The 22,396-nt window shown below is 42.3% G+C and overlaps 1 protein-coding gene across 8 annotated transcripts in view; it reads left to right on the top strand.

Moving 5' to 3' along the window:
• The window catches only part of PIEZO2 (piezo type mechanosensitive ion channel component 2), a 465,880-nt gene that overhangs the window by 252,965 nt on the left and 190,519 nt on the right, over positions 1-22,396 (top strand). For all 8 annotated transcript variants that reach the window (XM_045041964.1, XM_045041959.1, XM_045041957.1 and 5 more), the window contains exons 5-6: positions 6,117-6,279; positions 20,587-20,797. In XM_045041964.1, the coding sequence (XP_044897899.1) occupies positions 6,117-6,279; positions 20,587-20,797 (374 nt within the window). The remainder of the gene's footprint in view (positions 1-6,116; positions 6,280-20,586; positions 20,798-22,396) is intronic.

The following is a 22,396-nucleotide window of genomic DNA, read 5'->3' as shown; positions in this document are numbered from 1 at the left end:
GGAAAGCAACACTATCTAAGATAACATTTTATAGGGAAATGTATATATTCATCTCGTTAATTTATTAAAATCGTTCTACACAAAACATGGTTAGCCTGATTTCAAATGTAGAATTTATTTGAAATACAATTTGCTTTTTTGTTAAATGCCCTGTATGTATACTTATAATTAGTTTAGAGGGCCTTATACAAAAATGTACTCTATACAGTGCCCCGTCCGTGGACAACCTAATTTATTCTATTGCCTTTAGCCAACACACATGGAAGAAAACTCTCAAAACTACCCCTTCAGCCATGATTTCTCTCTCAGGCACAAATTTCATAGGACTTCCAGCATGAAATATCGCCTCTGCACTACACATCACACCCGCCATGAAAACACGGCTTCCATGTTCTACTTCCTGCAACCAAATCACAATCTCTCCTGCGATCTCGCAGTTTCCTTGGTGATTATGTTCCTCCTTTGTTCTAAATCCTTCAGTAGTTCTGGTTATGTGGGTTCTTTGCCAAAAGTCCAAGCCCTGGGCCCAGCCTTAACCCATCTCTCTGACTTTATCATGCCCCTTACCTACCTTCATAAAACCAACAGTCAATTGCCAGGCTAGTACTTGGCACATGATAGATGCTTAAAAAATATTTTTTTAAATGAACAAATGACAAATTCTGCCAAACTGAGCCATTTAATGTTCATTAGATGCACTTCCTATCTCTTGTTCTAGAAATGTTTTCTCCAACGTTTGTATTGGACGAAACCACATGTATATATTTCATGGCTTATGTTTTCCAGTTTTGACAATTACATCTTTGTGTCCAAGTAACTGAGACTACTCATGGGCTTCTGATCTCCAGCTAGTCCCAGACAAAGAGACATTTCTTCCTGTCTGGGTTTGTATTTTATTTTTCCTGAGTGAAATTATCTAAATGAACTAAAATATCTCATCTAATGCCTCAGCGGTACTTCGCACAAACTGCTGTGGTACAAAGCAAAGTGTAAATGTTTGGAGATAACATTTATTCTGCCAGCTTTTATTCAGTGTGTACATTGTACCATATATATGCATATGTATATATATAGAGAGAGTATATGTATATATAGATAGATATGTACATATATAGATATATATGTATATAGATACATATGTATATGTATGTATGCATAGATATATAGATACATATGTATAGATATAGATACATAGATACATTCATGCATATATGCACATACATACCTATACATATATATATATATATACACACATGCATGCATATATATACATATATATGTATATGTATGTATATATATGTATAGATATATATGTATCTCTATATATAGATACAGAGAGGAAGTAGATAGGAAGCTCTCCTTTGGTAAATAATTGAGTGACATAAAATGTTAAACATTTTATGATTGAGTATGTGCAAGGTATGGCAGGCTTCTAAAGGAGGGAGTGGTCAAGGAAGGGAGATGGAAGGGGTTCACAGTGGAGATGTGGGAAGTGGGTTTGAGAGATGAACAGAATATAAAAGTGTCATGGGAGAAAGGCCACTGTTGCCTGTGGGAAAAGATTGCACAGTAGCTCATAGGGGAAAACACTTGCAGATTCTGGTACTTGCATTCAAGTTGGATGGAATTTGAGGTACAAGGAAATCATAGCAAGAGTTAGGGCAGCCAGGCCCGGAACACAGAAGGCCTCATATGTCACACTCAGCGATACAGACCTTTCCTGTAGGCATCACAGTTGACATGCTCGACCTTATGCTTCTAAAAATTAAGCTCTGGTAGCAATATGGAGACCTGACTGGCAGAGAGGACAACCTGAAACAAAATAGTAAGGATGCTATTCCAGTAATCGAGGAACAGAACTGAGCTGTGGGAATAAAATGGCAGTAAGAGAGACAGTATGGAGACAGAACCTCCAGGTTTTCCGTGAGAGAGTGGTAGGGTCCAGGTTCTCTCTTGGCTGCTGGATGGATAACAGCACCCTTTTTCAAGGTGAGGAATATCACTGGAAGGACAGATTTTGGAATAAAGATAGCATTTAGTTTTAAAAGCTGTAGAAGTGGAGATATCTCGTAGGAAAATGGGTATCTGTTTGTGTGTCTCAGGGGACATGTTAGGACTGAGTATGTAGATTTGTAAGTCATCATGTTGGTGCCGACTGGAGCCTGGGGAATAGATACATCATCCAGGTCTACCATGTAGAGTTAAAAGAGAAATAAGTGAAGAGTACAACCTTGCAGACTCATCAATATTTGAGCAGAAAAGAAGAGTCTGGTGGGCACAACCCACCCCGTGTTTCTGAGTGGGATTTCCCAGCAGTGTGAGATTTCAAGAACATCCATGGGCAGGTAGGTAACTGGAAAAGAGAGGCGAGGACACCGAGTAGATTTGAGGGCAGCAAGAGCTGATCTTGCTTGTCAGGTGCAGCGCAGAGGTGGAGTAGGATAAGAATTAGAATGGGTCATTTGGGCCTTATAGCTGGGAGATCACTGGTGACCCTTGACAGGGCGTTTTCTGAGCAGCGTGGGGAAAGGAGCCTGTTGCACTAGGTGGAAGACAGGTGCCGGACTATCCGAGCAAGGACAGGTGCAGTGAGGGGTGGCTGTACTCACCAGAAGAACACCAGCTCAGTAAAATGTAATAGGTATTAGATAAAACTTCTAAGAAATGATTTTTGGTCAAATAAATTTGGGAAACAGAGTCTTAACTAAATCAATTTATTTCTTCCAAGGTTTTATTTAAATTCAAGTTAGTTAACATATAGTGTAGTATTGATTTCAGGAATGCAATGGAATATTACTCAGCCATCAAAAATAATGAAGTCTTTCCATTTGCAACCATGTAGATGGAACTAGAATGTATTATGCTCATTTGAAATAAGTCAGTCAAAGAAAGACGAATACACTATGATTTCACTGATATGTGGAATTTAAGAAACAAAACAGATGAACATAGAGGAAGGGAAGGAAAAATAAAATAAGATAAAAACAGAGAAGGAGGTAAACTCAAATTTCTTGTTTTGCTACATAACTTATCAAGTTCTCTACTACAGTAATATGCACTGTGATTTTCTGACACTTATTTGGCCACTTTGTTTTCCTTTATTTTGTCTTATTATATTCAATTCACAGCATTTCTGGGGACTAACATTCTGATTAGCGTACTTTAGTAGACACTGGTCCACTACATTGTCCAAACAATGAAGAAGGAAACTTGATTGATGAGACGATCCCCAAATGACATATCAATTAGACTGTGACCTGTTCGTTGTACATGCACTTCAGATTCTTCAGAAGTTTCATTGTGTCTTCAACGGTTGTATGAATGCACTGCTTTGTTAACTCAGCAAGCCAAGAGTAGTAGTTAATAGGTTAGCACCTCTGTGGCTGAATGATTTCATTGCAAATCGGGATCACAGCCCAATCCTGGATCCAGTAGCTGAGTTCTATCACAGTGAGTGGAGTGATTGCTTTTGCAAACAGCATTCATCTCCTCCCGTGATGTATGTATGCTATGAAATGTGTCTTCGGGGACCAAGAAACACAAAGCTGAGACTGTTGCCTCAAAGTGACTGCAGACTGGGAACTTAATGCAGTCCACAGGTGGGAAAGGCATAAGGCTCTGCTCTGGCTTCCCGGTCTCTGTGCTGTGAGGCAAGAAGCAGCTGAGGCCAGACCTAGAATCCCTGTTACCTTTCCTTTAAGAATTCTTTCCTCTCAACTCCGCTTGGTTGGTGCTCTTCATAAAATGCCACAGTCAACGTGTTTCCCGGGAAAGAGCTATAATAATCTATTCCCCCAAGCCCCCCTGATTAGGACTGGTGGGTCTCTGGAACTTAGCCCGGCACAGCACCAAACAACCCCTGGAGCCTGGCCTTGTTTCCTGGTCTCTCCCCTGGACCCCTTCTTTCTCCTTCTTTCTTCTTTCTTTTTATTCTTATTCTTGTTGGCACTGTTTGATCACTTTTAAAGTATACAACAAACCTCTCCCTTTTTCCTTAGATAAAATCAATCATTAGATCTCATGCTGTAAGTTTCGTTTGGGGTGAAGTTTTCTTAATTAAATCCTCTTACCCTTCCCCCAAATGAAAGGGATTTGCCATTTTTAAATACCTCTGCCACAATCATGTCTGTTTCATTTATGGAGGTAAAGAAATCTCTTAACTACTCATGCTTCTCTATTCAGAAGGGTTTAGAGCCATGTATAAAAAAAAAGAAGCTTATGTGGGGCATGCCCTATTCCAGACCATTCTTTAAAAAGAAGATGTGAGGATTTTTTTTTTCCTGGAAGATCCTAGATGGGAAGATTCTTTAGGTAATTAACACTTAGCTTTTACATAAGCTATAGTGACAAATAAATGGAAACATTGTACAGCAGTAGTGGAATAGTTAAATGCTGTCAGATCATGAACATGGTGATGTTTAAAAATAATCAGTGAGTTGATGGGCGCCTGGGTGGATCAATTGTTTAAGCGTCCGACTTCGGCTCAGGTCATGATCTCACGGTCCGTGAGGTCAAGCCCCGTGTCGGTCTCTGTGCTGACAGCTCGGAGCCTGGAGCCTGTTTCAGATTCTCTGTCTCCCTCTCTCTCCCTGTTCATGCTCTGTCTCTCTCTGTGTCAAAAATAAATAAATGTTAAAAAAAAAAAAATTTAAATAATCAGTGAGTTGCAAAACTATTAATGATCTATTACAGGAGCTAATCATTTTCAAAACATAGTATGAGCTTAGTGTTGTAAACCGTCACTATGTATGTCTAGAAACAGAGGAAAACTGGAAGGAAAAGCCACGCAGATACACATGCGAGAACCCAGTAGTTGAGAACATAAAATCTGGTCCTAAAGGGAGCTTGAGTATACTTCTGTTCTCTATCTGTGTTGACTTGAGGGAAGTATGTTTACCTTTTGGAGACTTAGTTGTTGTTGTTGTTTTCATATGTAAAAGGAGGATAAATAATAATACCTATCTCCATATGGTGGTTGGTTGGATGAAATACTATATACCAAGCTCTTAATACAGAGCAATTGCTCAGTTGTAGTAGATATTATTAACAATGCTTTCATTTACCAAAATGTTAACAACGGTCATTTCTAGGCAATGGGGGTCTTGCTTTTTATTATATTTTATGGTTTTTTTAATGTCTCTTTTTGAGAGAGAGAGAAACAGAGCATGAGTGGGGGAGGGGCAGAGAGAGAGGGAGACACAGAATCCAAAGCAGGCTCCAGGGTCTGAGCTGTCAGCACAGAGCCTGATGTGGGGCTCGAACTCATGAACCGTGAGATCATGATCTGAGCCAAAGTCAGACACTTAACCAACTGAGCCACGCAGGTGCCCCACATTTTATGTTTTTTATCAAAATATATAATGCATACAATATAAATGAATAGAGTATGTATTTGATCACGTGCTTAGTTCCTAAACGAGTTTATCTCTGATAAACATTGAATCACTTTCATTTGACTTCTATAAAGAAGGCAAAGAGTAGTATCCCTTTGGCATGGAGAAGGAATGCATTGGCCATGGGAAACCCCCCAGTGAATACAGTATGTCAGTGTCAGGCATTACACTTGAACTCAAATCTTCCAATTCTAAGTTCACTGTCCATTCTCCAAGGTTGAAGGAAGAAACATATTAGATCTACCTTTCTTGGAACAGTATGAAAACAAAATCAACTAAGTATTCAAAATAATGAAGAGGTCCTGCATTCAAGGACTGCTTTAACATTTTCTCTATTTTTCTCTAGCTTTGATTTACGTCTAAGGTAAACTATCTCCCAGCTGCTAGTATGTGCTTCAGCTAGATTGCAGACACCTGTATCTGTGCTGCACATGTGGCTTATTTAATAACAATATGGATCATTAGCATGTTTTAGGAGTGAGAATTGGGTTAGGATCCTTTATAGTATTTCAGAAACTCCAGTGAAATCGTGGAACATTCCTGAATCTTAGTACATTATATAAGATTCTGAGATGGAGGGAAAGCTTTCCAGTCCCTTCTAGGCAGAAACTGAAGATCCCTTTTTTAAAACTCATTAAGAAGATGCAGAAATACTTTAAGATGTAACCATAGAAATAGAAAAACAACTAAATTTCCTCCCTCTTTTTTTTTTCCCCTCCATAGCTTAAAGGGAGCTGATGCCGGCAATGGGATCAGAGTGTTTGTGCCTGATATCGGGATGTTCATTGCTAGTCTGACCATCTGGCTCGTCTGCAGGAACATCGTTCAGAAACCCGTGACCGAAGAAGGAGCACAGTATAACTCGGAGTTTGAAAATGAAGAATTGGTAAATCTGATGTCCTGCATCCCTCTTCCCTCTTTGATTTCTGAGAGCCTTGACCCTTACTAAGTTGTGGAGAAGTGAAATGTGCATAGCACTTATGCTCTGCAGAGCTTGGCTTAAATGTTCACAGTTACTTTGCACAACCCTCCCTCCCCCGGTGTAGTTCTGATGGGTAGGCAGTCTCCTCCACACCTTGGCCACCAGGAGACAGTTCAAGGAGTGTGAACACTGCCATTCGTGAGGCATTCACCCCAACCCAGTGTTCTTTTTACTCTCATCTAATATTATCTCTGATGGTTAACCTTTTAAATTCATTATATTGTGGCCCGTTGTCTAGATACCTTAGTCAATACAAAATATTTAGAGAAGTAGCACCTGGTAGTTTTAGGAGAAAAAAAGTAATTCCTTCCTGAAGGGAAGCTTTCTGGTCTGTGTACTTTGCTCTTCAGAGAAGAATTGTGTTCAGAGCATGCTTTGACCATTATTTTAAAGCAATCCGGGGTGGGGGGGGGGCAGCGAGGAACACACACACACACACACACACACACACACACAGACACACACCTTTGGAAAAGTATAAGAATTGGAAAAAGGTAAAAATAATGAGGAAAATGTATGTTAATTTTTATCTATGTGTTTTAGTAGAAAGAGTTTCAGGAGGAGCAGGGAGCACATCAGATCTCACTCAGTGTATGAGAGCAAGTTGGACAGCTCGTCACTGTCCCCAGATCTGTTTCAGAATGTTGCTCTGTTCTAACACTGTACTTTGTTATGTGAGTTTCAGTGACGTTGATTTAAAAAGTAATTGATTTGGTAATTGAAAGATGACATTTGCAAAGGAAAAAATACTGAAAAGACTTACTCTGGACATTTGACACAAGAGACACAACTAGCAAATGTTTTTACTCAGAAGTTGGGCAAGAACTTTCACCTGCAAAACTGGGGTGAATTGAAATCAGTTATTTTGAGAATGGTAATTACAAGGGCATCAGGGAAGACAATTCTCAGTTATAGCAAATGACTTACTTATGTGCCTCAAAAATAGGTAGCAAATTGCCTTGTATAGTTATTTAAAAAAACAATAAAGAAAGGGAAGATATAATTCAATAAATCCATACAGACTAGAAATGATATTACTACCTAAAATCATTGTGGGTAAAAAATAAATGATCACATAGTATATCAATATTCTGCTTTTTTAAAGGCAGACGTTAACAAGTACTTGGTGTAAAAAGCAATTATAGCAAGATAGCACTAACCTTATCTTTCATTTATGTCTACAAACTCTGTAGGACTTATCAGTGTCTTAAAAATGGGTAAAACTATGAAAGTGCCTTTTCTTCTTGTTGGCTTCACAATTTTAAAGCAGAACTTAAATTTTAATTTCTACTTTTACATTTGAATTTTATTTATGATAGTTACAGTTTTGAAAATAATCTGGCTTTGATAATTACTGCCCAAAATTGTCCAAGTTTGGTGAAAGTAAACCCAGGAACTTGAGCTCTCCAGACTTAGGATTTTTCATTACTATTATTTATAAAAGCAAGACTGGTTTTCCGTTATCCTCATACTACAGATAGAGGGTAAAGGATGCTTATTGCAAATTGAGTGGACTCAGAAGGCAGACTTGGAAGCTACCTAACAGTGTTGGTGTGATGTTGAGAAATGTGTTTATTCTCTTTCTTCTGCAAAATGAGGATGATCATAATCCTACGCCGTAGAGTTGCTGCAACCACTAAATGAAATGTCAAATAAAACACACCTAGGGCAGCGCCTGCTCATTGGGCTGCTTAATAAGATGCTACTTGCTCTCCGCATCCTGCTCTTCTCCAATTGGAAAGTTACTGGAGCAGTTTCAAATTCAGAGTCCTCTTAGAATGATAGAAAGTTAAGCTGGGCGGTGCGTTTGAGGCCAGCCTACTCAGTAAGAGTCTCTTATTCGTCACTGAGCCATAAATGAATCACAAAGCTTCTTAGGAAAAGAACTTCTGTCACCAAGGACAAACGCCCTTTTGCCATAGGACTAAGAAAGCCTACATTGACTGATGGAAGGTCATGGATATCAGGTTATGGTTGAGGTCACACATCTGGTGAAGAAGAGAACACAAAGCCATCACATGGATTAATTCTAAAATCATGTTTCCTTCCTGATTTCTCACAGCTCTCAAAGATGCACTCAGGATACCTCTCTCCTATTTAAAATTTGTTTAAATATCTGTACTCCCTATATTATCAATCACATTATTAAAAAATTACAATAAATTGGGGCACCTGGGTGGCTCAGTCGGTTAAGCGTCCGACTTCGGCTCGGGTCATGATCTCACGTTCTGTGAGTTCGAGCCCCGCGTCGGGCTCTGTGCTGACAGCTCGGAGCCTGGAGCCTGCTTCAGATTCTGTATCTCTGTCTCTCTCTGCCCCTCTCCTGTGCTCTCTCTCTCTCTCAAACATAAATAATAAATATTAAAAAATTTAAAATAACAATAAATTGATAGACATTCTATATTACTTATTTGGGGATTTGAAAATACTAAATATTATTATGAGGTCGATTTCTTTCTCATTTACATTTGTTTTGGCCTCCTTTAGATATTAATTTCCATCCTCTTAGCACATTCCAGCCCACCAGGTGGCCAGGGAGAAGCAGGCTGGTGTGTGAATCTTCTGAGACGAATCCGCAAGGAAATATTTCTAACATGTGAACAATCTTGCTCAAGTCTGAAAAGAATAGAAACACACGGCCAAAATAAGTAGGGAAGTTATTTTGTTTTGGAAGGTCCCAACATATTTCTTCCCTTTTATAAATCTTGACATTTGCACCAATGTTTGTTCTTTGAGGATCCTTTGAAAAAATAGTGCTGCGGGCATTTCTCCTTTCATTTATCTCAATAGAGAAACGGCGAGATTAATCCATTGGTGCCTGAGAGACTTTTTTTCAAATCCAGCATTGTTTTAAACTAGCAACTAATCTCTGGAGAAGACTCCTGCGTCTTTCGTAACCTTCCTCGACTGGATAGTGAGGCTCAAGTTTGGTGTTTTAAAGGGCATCGCGAATCCCAGAATTCCCCCCAGAAATCCCCAGGGGAAGTCAGTGGGTGGGAGAACCTGTTTTGCTTTTGCATTGTACTGAGAACAGACCTCAGTAAGGGAGCCAACTCCTCAAGTACCAGGAAGGTTCTCTTTAACTGACACATCTGTGGGCTTGTTTACCTGTTCATTGTAACTCAGAAGCACATCTACAAATCCTAACTGGGAGAAAGATTCCTAATCTTAAATCTTAAAAAAAAAAAGTTATGTTATGAAAATTAAATTGTGTAGAAAAGGGCTTCGTGCTCAAACACTTCGTAATTTCACCAAACTGCTATTATCTTGTGTATTTCTGTAAAACTAGCTCTTTCTATTTAATGAGATTTCAGGCTTTATTTTTTTGGGGAAACAAATAGTATTTTAATGTATTATGAAAACAAATTTATGATAAACTAAATGTTTATTCAAATAGGAATTTTAGTCATGACTTGGTCTGGTTAAATAGTCTGACAAATCAAATGTGAAGCATAAAAAAGAATATTTCAGGGGCACCTGTGTGGTTCAGTTGGTTGAACATCTGACTCTTGATTTCTGCTCAGGTCATGATCCCAGGGTCATGGGATCAAGCCTTGCACTGGGCTCCATGCAAGCATGGAGACTGCTTGAGATTGTCTCTCTCTCTCCCTCTGCCCCTCTCTCCTGCTTGCGTGCTCTGTCTCTAAAACAGCTTTTTTTTAATATAATTTTTTAAAAAAAGAATATTTCAGTGTAAGTCATCCGCCATCTGTTAAAAGTTTGGGGATTCAACATTTGGATCCTGCTAACATTATCTGGAAATTCATTCTGAGCCTCAAAACCTGTGCCCTCCTTTCTAAAATCTAACGTGAACCAGGCTCCTGTGGCATCCCCATTCTGGCACATAAAATGACCAATGGGGTTATGCCTCAAGTTTCAGCTTTGAGGTTCAAGTTACTATTTTTTTTTTGGAAGAACAACAACAACAAAAAAGAATGAAAGAAACCCATCGTTTTGTTGTCACCTTCTCAATAAGCATTCAGCATCTCCCCTGAGATGTAGTCCAAAATCACTTGCTTTAAGTGATCAGATTTAAGACAGATCACTGTCTTTTCAGGTCTTTCCAGTGGCATTTGGAATGTTAGCAAGTGAGGACAACTGCTCCCCCCCGCCAAAATGCAGCCCGCTTGGTCTACCTTCTCTGGGTTAAACACATTTACAACTTGGGGGAACCTTAATGGTGGTGATTTTAGATGCCATTCATTTAAATAAAGAGGAAGTTTTTAACTGGAGGAAACCATTGGCCTGTTGTCTTCAGAAAGCTCCAGGAGAGCTCAGTATTACAGTCTGAGCAACAAAGTATCACAGGGACAAGTTAACTTCAGATCCCTGACTAAATTTACCCCCCACTGTCTTCCAGATACATCTTCCTGGACACCAGGTGAGAGCATGAGGTCCCTCTCCTCCTTTCCTCTGATAGAAACACACGTGGGGAGCATACCCATGTGACAGTCAGAGGCGTCCTTATCACATAGAAAGGCAGGGACATTCTATTATTGACAGTATGTTAATTGAATGAACTTTGTCTAGACTGGACTTGACTATGTGACTGATAGTAAAAATAAAAGAAGAATCAGCAGGTAGGAAGAGAGCTCAAATATTTTTAAATTATTAAAATAAAATGATTTCAAATTAAATACATCTTCATTTCTCCCACCCATTTGTTCATTTGACAACATTTAACAGTGTGTGACTAATCTCTGCTTTTTTTAAAGGAATCAAAGCTTCAGGGGCGCCTGGGTGGCTCAGTCCGTTAAGCATCCCACTTCGGCTTAGGTCATGGTCTCACGGTTTGTGGGTTCGAGCCACGCATCGGGCTCTGTGCTGACCGCTCAGAGCCTGGAGCCTGCTTCGGATTCTGTGTCTCCCTCTGTCTCCGCCTCTGCCCTGCTCACACTCTGTCTCTCAGAAATAAATAAACATTAAAAAAAAAAAATCAAAGCTTCAAGGTAGACTTTTACCCTTAAACAGTATGTCTTGATCAATGTTTTTAGAAATTCTTGGCATATTTTGTTCTGTGTTTGGAATATTTGATAGGTGATTTTGTGCATCTGAAGTGCAAATAACAACAAAACGGTCCCAAGGGAGACTCACGTGGGGAAGTTGCAGGGCCTGGTGTCCCTCCAGTGAGGGTGTGCGGTCAGGCACACGTGATGGGAGGAACCCATGTGTCCCACCCCTGCCACCTGCTCCTGCTCCAGAGGCTCCACGTCACCCTCACTCCTTCCAGGGTGGTCATGCTCTCCATCCTTCTCTCAGCTGCAAATACCCCTGGCATGGAGTTGTCACCAACTTGGTTTCATTGAACTGCCCAGGTTTCTTTTTTTTTTTTTTCAATATATGAAGTTTATTGTCAAATTGATTTCCATACAACACGCAGTGCTCATCCCAAAAGGTGCCCTCCCCAATACCCGTCACCCACCCACCCCCCCCCCACCCCCCATCAACCCTCAGTTTGTTCTCCGTTTTTAAGAGTCTCTTATGCTTTGGCTCTCGCCCTCTCTAACCTCTTTTTTTTTTTCCTTCCCCTCCCCCATGGCTTCTGTTAAGTTTCTCAGGATCCACATAAGAGTGAACACATATGGTATCTGTCTTTCTCTGTATGGCTTATTTCACTCAGCATCACACTCTCCAGTTCCAACCACGTTGCTACAAAGGGCCATATTTCATTCTTTCTCATTGCCACGTAGTATTCCATTGTGTATATAAACCACAATTTCTTTATCCATTCATCAGTTGATGGACATTTAGGCTCTTTCCATAATTTGGCTATTGTTGAGAGTGCTGCTATAAACATTGGGGTACAAGTGCCCCGATGCATCAGTACTCCTGTATCCCTTGGATAAATTCCTAGCAGTGCTATTGCTGGGTCATAGGGTAGGTCTATTTTTAATTTTCTGAGGAAACTCCACACTGCTTTCCAGAGCGGCTGCACCAGTTTGCATTCCCACCAACAGTGCAAGAGGGTTCCCGTTTCTCCACATCCTCTCCAGCATCTATAGTCTCCTGATTTGTTCATTTTGGCCACGCTGACTGGCGTGAGGTGATATCTGAGTGTGGTTTTGATTTGTATTTCCCTGATGAGGAGCGACGTTGAGCATCTTTTCATGTGCTGCCCAGGTTTCTTTCAAAGTATTGGTGGTGTGTTTGAGGGCAGGAGCAAGACCTCCCAAGACCTCCCAGCCCTGCCCCCACCAGCCTGCCTGCTGACTGCCCACCCAGTTAACAGGAGCACCGTTCACTGTCACTGGAGCCCCAAGCCCTGGTACGACACTGGGTCCCTTGGGCCGCTTACCCATTACCATCAAAAAGTCCCATGGGTCCTCCCTTCACATTGTGTCTAAACTGTTCACTTTTCTGTCTCTACTGCCACGATCCTTCTCCCACCTCTCAACTAGACCACTGAGTAACCTCCTACCAGACCCCCTCACTTCCAGCTTCCGTTCTTACCCTGCCCCACGGATACCACGCATAGCATCTGGATTATCCTTGTAAAATTATAAATCGAACCGTGTCACTTCCTTAGGTAAAACACGTCATTGGATTCCCATGAAAGGAGAACAAAATTCGGGCTCCTAACGCTGAGGGCTATGGCACCTCCTGCCTTTACATCCTCACCCTGTGCCCTGCCCCACTCCCACTCTGTGCTGTGCCCACACTGCCCCCCTCTCCGTGCCCAGCACCGGCCAGCTCTTTCTCTTCTGCCAGGCGATTCACTCCCTCCTCATTGCATGGCTGAATCCTCCTCCATCATCAGGCGAGCTCTTTCGCATAGAGGCCTTTGCTGACTAACCTCCCAGATTATTCCCCATCTCTGTATCCACCTTGTTGTACCCATAACATTTATCATAATCCGTAATTATTCTGCAGAATGCTTTTTTTGTTATTTACTTTCTGTCTCCCTCAGTAAACCGTAAGCTCTCTGAGGGAGAGGATCACATCTGTCTTGTTCTTTGTTGCCGCAAATCCTAAGTTAGCAAAGTGATCTGGAATTGTACACATGGTAATACTCAAATACTTATCAAGTGAATTGGTTAAGCACTGGTTGATTAATATGGAGGCTTGCACAATGCAATCCAAAGTGTAAAGCTAAAGGAACAAAGTGTAAAGTGTCAGTCCTGGGCGAGGGTTGTTTGCAAAGAGCTGCTTCTCCCACAAACTATCAGAAAAATCCACACGCCTGTCTTGAGTGGTCTCTCCTTGCTGTGACGGCACAAAAGGATGTGTATTTATCCATGGGCATGCTTTTTTATTCAGTATCTGCTATGTGCCAGGATGGGCAGAAACTAATATCTAAGAGGGACTGTTCTTTAGCTTTTTTTCTTTGCTTTCCAAGACATTTGCTCTTTTTTTTTCTATCATGTTTGCTTTCGGTATAACTGGTATTGGGCGTTTCAAATCCCCGTGGTCAGTTGCAACCTCCCTTTCCCTCTCAATGTTCTTAGGATCTTATAGTCACATTTTAGAAACAGTCGTATACACCTGGTTTCTTTCCTCTGAGTGCAAACCTCTCTCTAGATCTTGCACAGTGCTCAGAGCAGAGCTCAGGGTCAGGAAAAGTTCTGAGAGGAGGGAGGAACAGGAAGGGAGGATGGAGAAGGAATACTGTGGATCCCAGGGCAGCTATAGCACTGTTCAGCCTTGTAAGGTTTTAATAACAAAAGCATGCATTTTATTTGCATCTTAGTCCATCAGAAGGAATTCTACAGAAGGAATTCTGAAAGATTCGGGAACCGGGCGGATTGTGTGCCCTCAAAATGTTGCTTTGTTATCACTCCCTGAATTCTTTATTTCTAGAGGGAGCACCGGGTGTGTCCGTTAGAAGAGCTAAACTCAGCTGCTTCTTATAAGAGAAAATGGGTGGTTCCGGGTCAGGAATAATCTCTACAACCAAAGACAAACTGAGTAGATGATATCAGGGTGTGTGTGTGTGTGTGTGTGTATTTTAATACTGACTTAGTTTTACAGTGTTCCATTAAGTGATTTTTTTTAAATAAACCTTAAAGAGGACTTGGCAGGTCCTTTAAAAGATACAAACCTTTAAAATAATGGTCAGTCCCATTTGGCTCCTCTCCATTTTTGTTCATTTCCCTTTCTAATGACGTTCAGGTGATTCTCAAAGACTGTTGCAATTTCTAACTTGGGGACTTGACCTGGGAAGTTTATGAAGGTTCCGATGCAAGGCCCATCCCAGACCTATGGAATCGAAGTGTCTGGGAGGCCGAGAAATGGGCATGGTGGCCCCAGGCTCCACTGCTCTCACAAGTTTGGAAAAATCGCCTTTCTAGAACAAGGGTAGCAACGGAATGAAATGTTTGCTTCATCTGCACGATGTTCTCACAGTAGGCTTGAGTAACATACATGACATCATAGAGACAAGATTCTCTCTGCTCACTTCACAGGCAGCGCTGTGCCTACAGCGTCTGTCTGTCTTCTGCAGTGAGGCACCACACTTGCTTCTTCCTTTCTTGGGCTCTTCTGTTGAGATGAGCCCATTCTGTAAAGATAAATTGTTAACTTTCAATAATAAACAATAAACAACTCGTGACACTTTAGAAAAATGTTCCCTTTGCCTCCCAGATCCTTGGCTCATTGTTTGTGACTTTGATGCACCCCCATTGAAATGTTTTTAATAGCCTGCTTGTAGCCACAAAGAAGAAAGCGGATTCATCTAACGAGAAGTTCTGGGCTAACGCGCAAAGGTTGCCTGAAACCGGAAAGAGGTCGCACAGATAAATTACTTCCATGTATTTTCCAATTAAAGGAGTCTGCCCAGCGTCTGAGTCCAACAAAATATCTGCAGTGTGATCTAGTCTGCCGAGCGTGGAATCAATTGATTGGGGGTTGCAGATGTAGCCTGTGCATGGATTCTAGATGGGCTGCTTCAAAATCACGTACGGCAGCTCTTTGATTGTACAGATTCCTGAGATTCACTCCCAGAATTTCTGATTTAGGAAGTTTGAGGTGAGGCTTGATACCCGTCCCTTTAAGGGTTCCCAGGTGATCTCCAGGACTCACCCCAACCCAGGATGAATCATGGAGTGCTCAGAGCTAAAGAAAAATGGATGTTTGTGCTCCACCCTGAGGCACTTCCCTGTCCCATTTGAGTGGAAATGGCTGCTGACGCTGTGCTAAGTGTGGATGTGGCCGTGGTGGGGAGCAGCTGCGGGTTGAGAAGGGGGTGGCTGCTTGGTAAAAGCATGACCTTGCATGCATTTGGTCCCAGAGCAGCGAGAGCTTCCTCTCGTGAAATGAGAGGGTCTATCGTAATATGTGCTGGAACATTCGAAGTCAGGAACTTTCAGCAAAGGCAAGTTAAAGGATTTACATGTCTTCAAATAAGTTTTAGATGTTGACACGGGCGGTAATAATATGGAATATTTTATATGCCTTTCTGAACTGTAAAGGGTTCTCTTTGTCTTTAATTTCTAAGAACAGCTCTGGAACCAGGGGGATTAAGTCTTCATTTACAGCTACTCCTTAACGCCGGGACAAATTATGGCTCCCCCAAGCAAGGGTGCTTATTAGTAAATACGGTTAAGCGAGTGGATGCTGTTCCAGCGGATCGGTGTTTATACTTCAGCAGACGAATCATTTAGGAGGAGAAAGCCTGCCCATTAATGAGCAGACCTGCCATGACTAACGGCTGTTCTGGCCCCAGCCTGGACAGTGAGGGCTCACGGAGGCCAACCTGGCTCTCTTTCGGCCCTCTCTCAGCTTGGCAGGTTTAGAAAGCGTTTCCAACTGAGGTCCCCAGGGATTCCGGTACAAAAATGCTGAAAACCCTCCAGTACAGTGGTATGTTTATAAAAGTCACAGGGGCCCCGGTCCCACCCGAGAGAGGTCAAGGAAATGCGTTTGTCTAACCTCACAAAGTCTTGACCAGAGAATCTTATTTGATTTAATCTATATCCGTAGCAGTTCTGCAATTGAATAACAAGTCATTTATTATGAAAGTTAGGAGTGTGTTTCTGACTGGGACCCAGGCAGCACTGGCTGTGTTCTCTCTCCATGTCTCCTTTTTCAAGTACAGTGACTAAAGGTTTTGGCCAAACTTTCTTCCTCAAGGAGGATTATTATGGGTCGCCTTGTTGTGAGGGGGATATTAAGCAACACGTGCCCTATGAGTGCATGGTTTGTATATAGACAGCAGTGTGGGCCCCATATCAGCAGTCTCACTGGGCAGATCCCCATAGAAACTCTGCTTGGGGGAGCTGGAGTAGGTAGAAAGGCTTAGGAGATGGAGAGAGGATCACGTTCCATGTGTATTCCAAGGCCAAGAGTGTGGATTCTGGATTCTCCATATGCCTGCTTTCCCAGGGTGCTTCTAGACAGAAATGAGGATAAGCCTGGAGAGACAGACTGGTTCTACTTGTGGTAGCATCTGAGGGGTAGTCAACCTCTGTATTCTCTCTAGGTAATCTCACCAGACCCCTAACTTTAAAACCATCTGTATGCCCCTGAACTTCAAATAGACCTCTCCAGTTTTCCACCTCCCTCCAGCATTCCTGATTCCTATCCTGGCTGCCCATATAACACCTCCAACAAGAATGCTTGAAGGGCATCTCAGAACTGAATTTCCCCCAACCCTCTCTGCCCCTGGTTATCCCTGTCTCCTCAATAAGGACAGAAATACAGGAACTTTCTTTGCTTCTCCTCTGTCCCTCCACCCTCCACATCAAATTTACCAGCGAGTCCTGCTGACTTGACCTTTAAGACAAACTGCAAAGACATGAACCTCCCTTCAGCTCTGTGAGTTCCTGTCTCCTTGACCACAGCAATAGCCTCCTAGCTGCAGTCTGCCTTGGCATCACCATGTGAAACAGACCACGTGAGAGCCCCCACTAGGTGGAGTGGTTGGTGATCAAACTCCCTTTAGAGTGAATTCAAGAGAAGTTAGGCATAGGGGAAGTGGTGCCATGTTTTTAGCCCAACTCTTGGGAGAGTCACTTTGAGAGGCAAATGTGGTTTGGAGGCCACGTGGGTTGGAATTGGTGAGGCGTATTTGTTTGTTGATGGGGAGATATGGGCGGAAGGGAGCAGGAGGTGTCGCAGGGGAAAGAGAAGGACTGCCCTTCTCCCTGGTCTCCCAGGGCATACGACTCATCCACAGTCACAGGACAGGGAATCCGAGTGCCTACTGCACAGGTTAGCTCTAGGTCTGTAGGCTGATGTGCTTGATGTGGTTTTGGAGTGGTGGTGGGGGTCCAGAGCCGACAGCCATGAAAGAGTTCTTGAGACACCTTTGGTGCAAAAAGGTGATTTTATTGAAGCAGTGGGACAGGACCTGTGGGTAGAAAGAGCTGCACTGGGGTTGTGAAGAGTGACTGATTATATACTACAGAATTGGGGGGCCAGGTAAGGAAAAAGGGAGGTTTCCAAAAGGACTTTCATATGTTCAAGAGGACTCATAAGATACTGAGTCCTTGGTATTGTTGAGCTGGTTGATTTTCCCTCTAGCAAAGTGTTAACATTAAGACAGTAGGGGGTTCCTGGAGGAATGTTATACTCTGTATTTGCCTCAAGTATTTGTCAAGGAGCTGCAGGTTATAAAGAAATTTAATGTTATTTACATTTTCTTCCTGCCTTTGTTCTGCACATCACTAAGGAGGGGAAGGTGATGTTAGGGCTCCAGGTAACTGAGTCTTTGGATTTCTGGAAGTGTGGCTGTTATTATAACATTGCCTTTTTTTGTCACTTACTAAGACGTTTGCAAACTGATTTCTATCAGTTAACCATTTGTTTTCCCCTTTTTCCCCTCCCTTTGTTCTTGGACAGCCAGGAGTGTCTGAGGAATGTCACTGTGGGGGGCGGGGGGAGCAATTGTTAGCTTGTACTTTGTCCTCAGCGTGTCTTTGGCTCCCTGTCATGCTGGTGGGGTGCTGTCCCCCCTTCTCTCAGTGAAGTAGGAAGTGGGCTCATCAGCTGACCGACAACTGACAAGGAGGAGGGTGAATTAGTAGAAGAGGCAATGTGTCAGGGAACACATGCCTTCTTTCTGAACATACCATGGAATCTTTGACCTGCCCTTCCCTCCATCTGGGATGTTCTTGAAGAGGATTTTCATATGGCTGATGACTTTGTGACATCTGGGCTTAAATGTCACCTCCTCAGAGAGGCTTTCCCTGACCTCGGAATCTAAAACAGTCACCCTGCCATTCAGAGTCATATCCCCCTATTTTCATTCCCTGACTGGCATTTGTTACTGCGAGAGATTCAGCTTGTTAATTTTCTACTTGTTTACATGTTTATCACTGTATCTCCTATGAGATATTAGCACCTACTAGGCCCTGAACAGCAAGAGAAGTCTTCATGAAGAAGCATGAGGCATTTCTTTTCTTTCAGGGAAAAATACAAATGTGTCATGATAGAAGAGAATAGAACCCAGTTTGGGTATTTAGACTTGAATAGGCCCTAGATTAAATCTGTGTGTGGGAGGGTGCGTTGTAGAGGGTAAGGGTACATCCTGCACCCTTGGCTTCATCGATAGATAGCTTGTCACAAGCAGCCTGTACCTTCCTAGGCAAAGGAAGATCTCTGAGTTCTCAAGGCCACTGGGCACTAACTTGAGCTTTAATGCCATTCTCTGCAGGCTTCCTTTCATGCCCAAGGGCATAGTTAGAGGTTCAGTTACCAGCAGTGAATATCATATGAATATCGGAGCTAAGTGTAGCAAAGAAAAAAAAAAAAACAACCTTTAAAACAGGAAAATGGAGAGGCTGGGCTGAGAAAGAAATCTTTAAGTGGGAAAATAGAGAGGCTGGGATGTACTCTTTAGGCCTTAAATGGATGTCTGAACTGGGCCTAAAAGACCCTTCTGGCTCCGCAGCCAGTGTGGTCTTTTCAATTGGGCTAAAAGAAGTCTGCCAGCCTAGGGGTGCCTGCGTGGCTCGGTTGGTTAAGCGTCTGACTTCCGCTCAGGTCATGATTTCACTGTCCAGAGTTTGAGCCCCATGTCAGGCTCTGTGCTGACAGCTCAGAGCCTGGAGCTTGTTTCAGATTCTGTGTCTCCTCTCTCTGTCCCTCCCCCACTCATGCTCGGTCTAGCTTAAAAACAAATAAACATATTTTTAAAAATTAATTTAAAAAGGGGTGCCTGGGTGGCTCAGTCGGTTGAGCGTCCTGGCTTCGGCTCAGGTCATGCATGATCTCACATTCCGTGGGTTCGAGCCCCGCATCGGGCTCTATGCTGACAGTGCGGAGCCTGGAGCCTGCTTCGGATTCTGTGTCTCCCTCTCTCTCTGCCCCTCCCCTGCTCATGCTCTGCCTCTCTCTGTCTCAAAAATAAATAAAAACGTTAAGAAAATTTTTTTAATTAATTAAAAAAAAGAAATCTGCCAGCCTAAGGGGCGAATGCAAAGAGAGTCTGAGCACCTAAAACAACCTTTAGTCTTAGGTGATGGTTTATATTTCTAACAACTTAAAAAAAAAAATCCTAAGACTTCTAGGGAAAGACTATAATTAGCCAAAAAAAAAAAAATATTTCTACATATTCTCTAAAAACAAAACAGACAAAAACACATCAGTATACCCAGTTTAAAATAATATATAAAACATTGTATGTTCTACCCCTGTATTTCTTCCCTACATCTCTGAGGATGTTACTGAGGTGCTGAATCACCCAGGATCGAACCAGTAGATCATTCTGTCAAAGGATAAATTAGGAAGTGACTGTATATCTAGTCAGGTGACCTAAGAGCACTCACCCTCCTCTGACCAGGAGACACTAACATAGTGGACAAAATTTACTTCAGAAAGAAAAGGGATTGCACAAGCACAGATTTGATCCACCGTTTTGGGTAAAGCCATGGCTACGTTAATCAAACTACCTATCCCCCTGGTGGCAAACACTTTAAATGTGAGGAACCAAACCAAGATTGAGGAAAGCTAAGGTTTTAATAGACGTCTCAGACAGTTTCTTCCTCTGACTATAAAAAGTGAGTTCATGTGGCTCAGTAGCATGTTGTTATGGGTTCTATGATTGGTGATGTTTCCTGTTTACTTCTTCAGGAAAGATCCAAGTGACTTGGGCTTACACAGGGACTGGCAGAGACCTGGGGGGACCTGGGGGGACTTCAGTGGTTGTCTGCATTTTTCCCCTGGTTTGTGAAGCTCACCTCACTGACTGACCCATAAATTACAAACCATATAATCTGCGGGGTGGTAGGCAGAGTTCTGGACTGCAGTGTTTTCTGTTTCCCCTTTATTTAGGCCGGAGGAGAAAAAATAGATCCAGAAGAGGCACTGATCTACGAAGAGGATTTAGATGAAGGGGACGGTGTGGAAGGCGAGGTGGAAGAGAGCACGAAGTTAAAAATGTTCCGCAGACTCGCCTCGGTGGCCTCCAAGCTTAAGGAGTTTATCGGCAACATGATAACCACTGCTGGAAAAGTTGTGGTGACCATTTTACTCGGTTCATCAGGTGAGAGTTTCCAGTATGGGTTGGAATACAGGTAGCGCTTTGGCGAGTCATGAAAGACAAGGCTGAGGAGAAAATGCCGAAGGAAACAGCCTCATTCCAGAACACCAAACTCATAGCCATAACTTGTAAAACTGGCCACGTGTACACACCACACACACAAATAATTTTTCCTGTTCAGTTCTCATGTTTGTGTTTTTAGTCAGTTTCTTTTTTTTTTTAATTTATTTTTTTTTACTGTGTATTTATTTTTGAGAGTGAGAGAGCACAGGAGTGGGGAGGGGCAGAGAGAGAGAGAGAGAGAGAGAGAGAGAGAGAGGGAGACACAGAATCTGAGCTGTCAGCACAGAGCCCAACGCGGGACTCGAACTCACGGACCGCGAGATCATGACCCGAGCTGAAGTCAGATGCTTAACCGAATGAGCCACCCAGGTGCCCCTTGGTTCATTTCTATTAACCTCCGTAAAGCAATCTTTTTCCATATCTAGGTGATGTTATGTTTTATATGTAGATCAGAAAGACCACCGTTCTCCTCCCCCAGAGCCCGTGAATGGCGATCAGCTACGATGAACAATGTCAGTATACTCTCCAGAGAGCCACATGTGTGCATTCTGAAAGCACGTCTGTTTACACTGGGTCATTAGGAGTCTTAATTTAACTCTCCAGGATATACTATTTTTCTTCCTCAGTTAGATTGCAATCTTGCAGCACAGACACTCACTTCCTTTAAATCTTGGCTGCTGACTGCTTGTTCCATAATAATGTTATCTCCATTTTCTCCCTCCTTCCATCTTGCTGCTGGCGGCTGCTCCAGAGCCACTGGGAAGTTGGGTCCATACCGCTTCCTTGAAATTGCACAAGATGAAACAATGTGACAGTTTTTTAAATAGCAAAATTAAAAAGTGGAAAAGAGAATTGAATGTCTCAAGAAATATCCCCATATTTTAATGAAGAGTCATTTCAACACGCCCCCTACAAAAGTTTTTAAATGCCTATAAAAAAAAAATTCCCTCACTTTCCATGTCCCCTTTTGGTAATAGTATGAATCAGATTTCATTGGGTAGGGCAAAGTTTTAGTGAGACTTTGCCATAGATGGAATAATTTTATGAATCCAACTTACCCCCAAAAAAGTAAGTTATTATAAAAAGTGATATCAGGGAGGGGCTCCTGGTGGCTCAGTCGGTAAAGCCTCCAACTCTTGATTTTGGCTCAGGTGATCTCAGGGTTCATGAGATGAAGCCCCGTGTCAAGCTCTGCCCTGGGAGTGCGGGGCCTGCTTGGGATTGTCGGTCACTCCTTCTGCCCCTTCTGCACTCTCTCAATCTCTCTCTCTCACAAAAATAAATAAGTAAACATTTTTAAAAATGGTATCAGGGTAAGTTGGAATGGGCACACAAGTATCCTGGAAAAAATTTGGGGGAGAAGTAGAAAGATGGAAACAGGCAAGTAACTGTGCTAACTTTATGAAAAGTAGATACTTGCTCTGCCAAACAGCACGGGAAGAATTTCTGGCATCATCCTGTGTTTCCCTATATTAACAAATGCCACTTTATGTGTGATCTTTTGCACAACAAAAATAGTATTAGCTCTGATTTTACAAG

The sequence above is a fragment of the Felis catus genome, chromosome D3, assembly GCF_018350175.1.
Source record: "Felis catus isolate Fca126 chromosome D3, F.catus_Fca126_mat1.0, whole genome shotgun sequence".
Classification (NCBI taxonomy): domain Eukaryota; kingdom Metazoa; phylum Chordata; class Mammalia; order Carnivora; family Felidae; genus Felis; species Felis catus.
The sequence above is the reverse complement of the archived record's forward strand: the minus strand, read 5'-3'. Positions and strand labels throughout refer to the sequence as shown.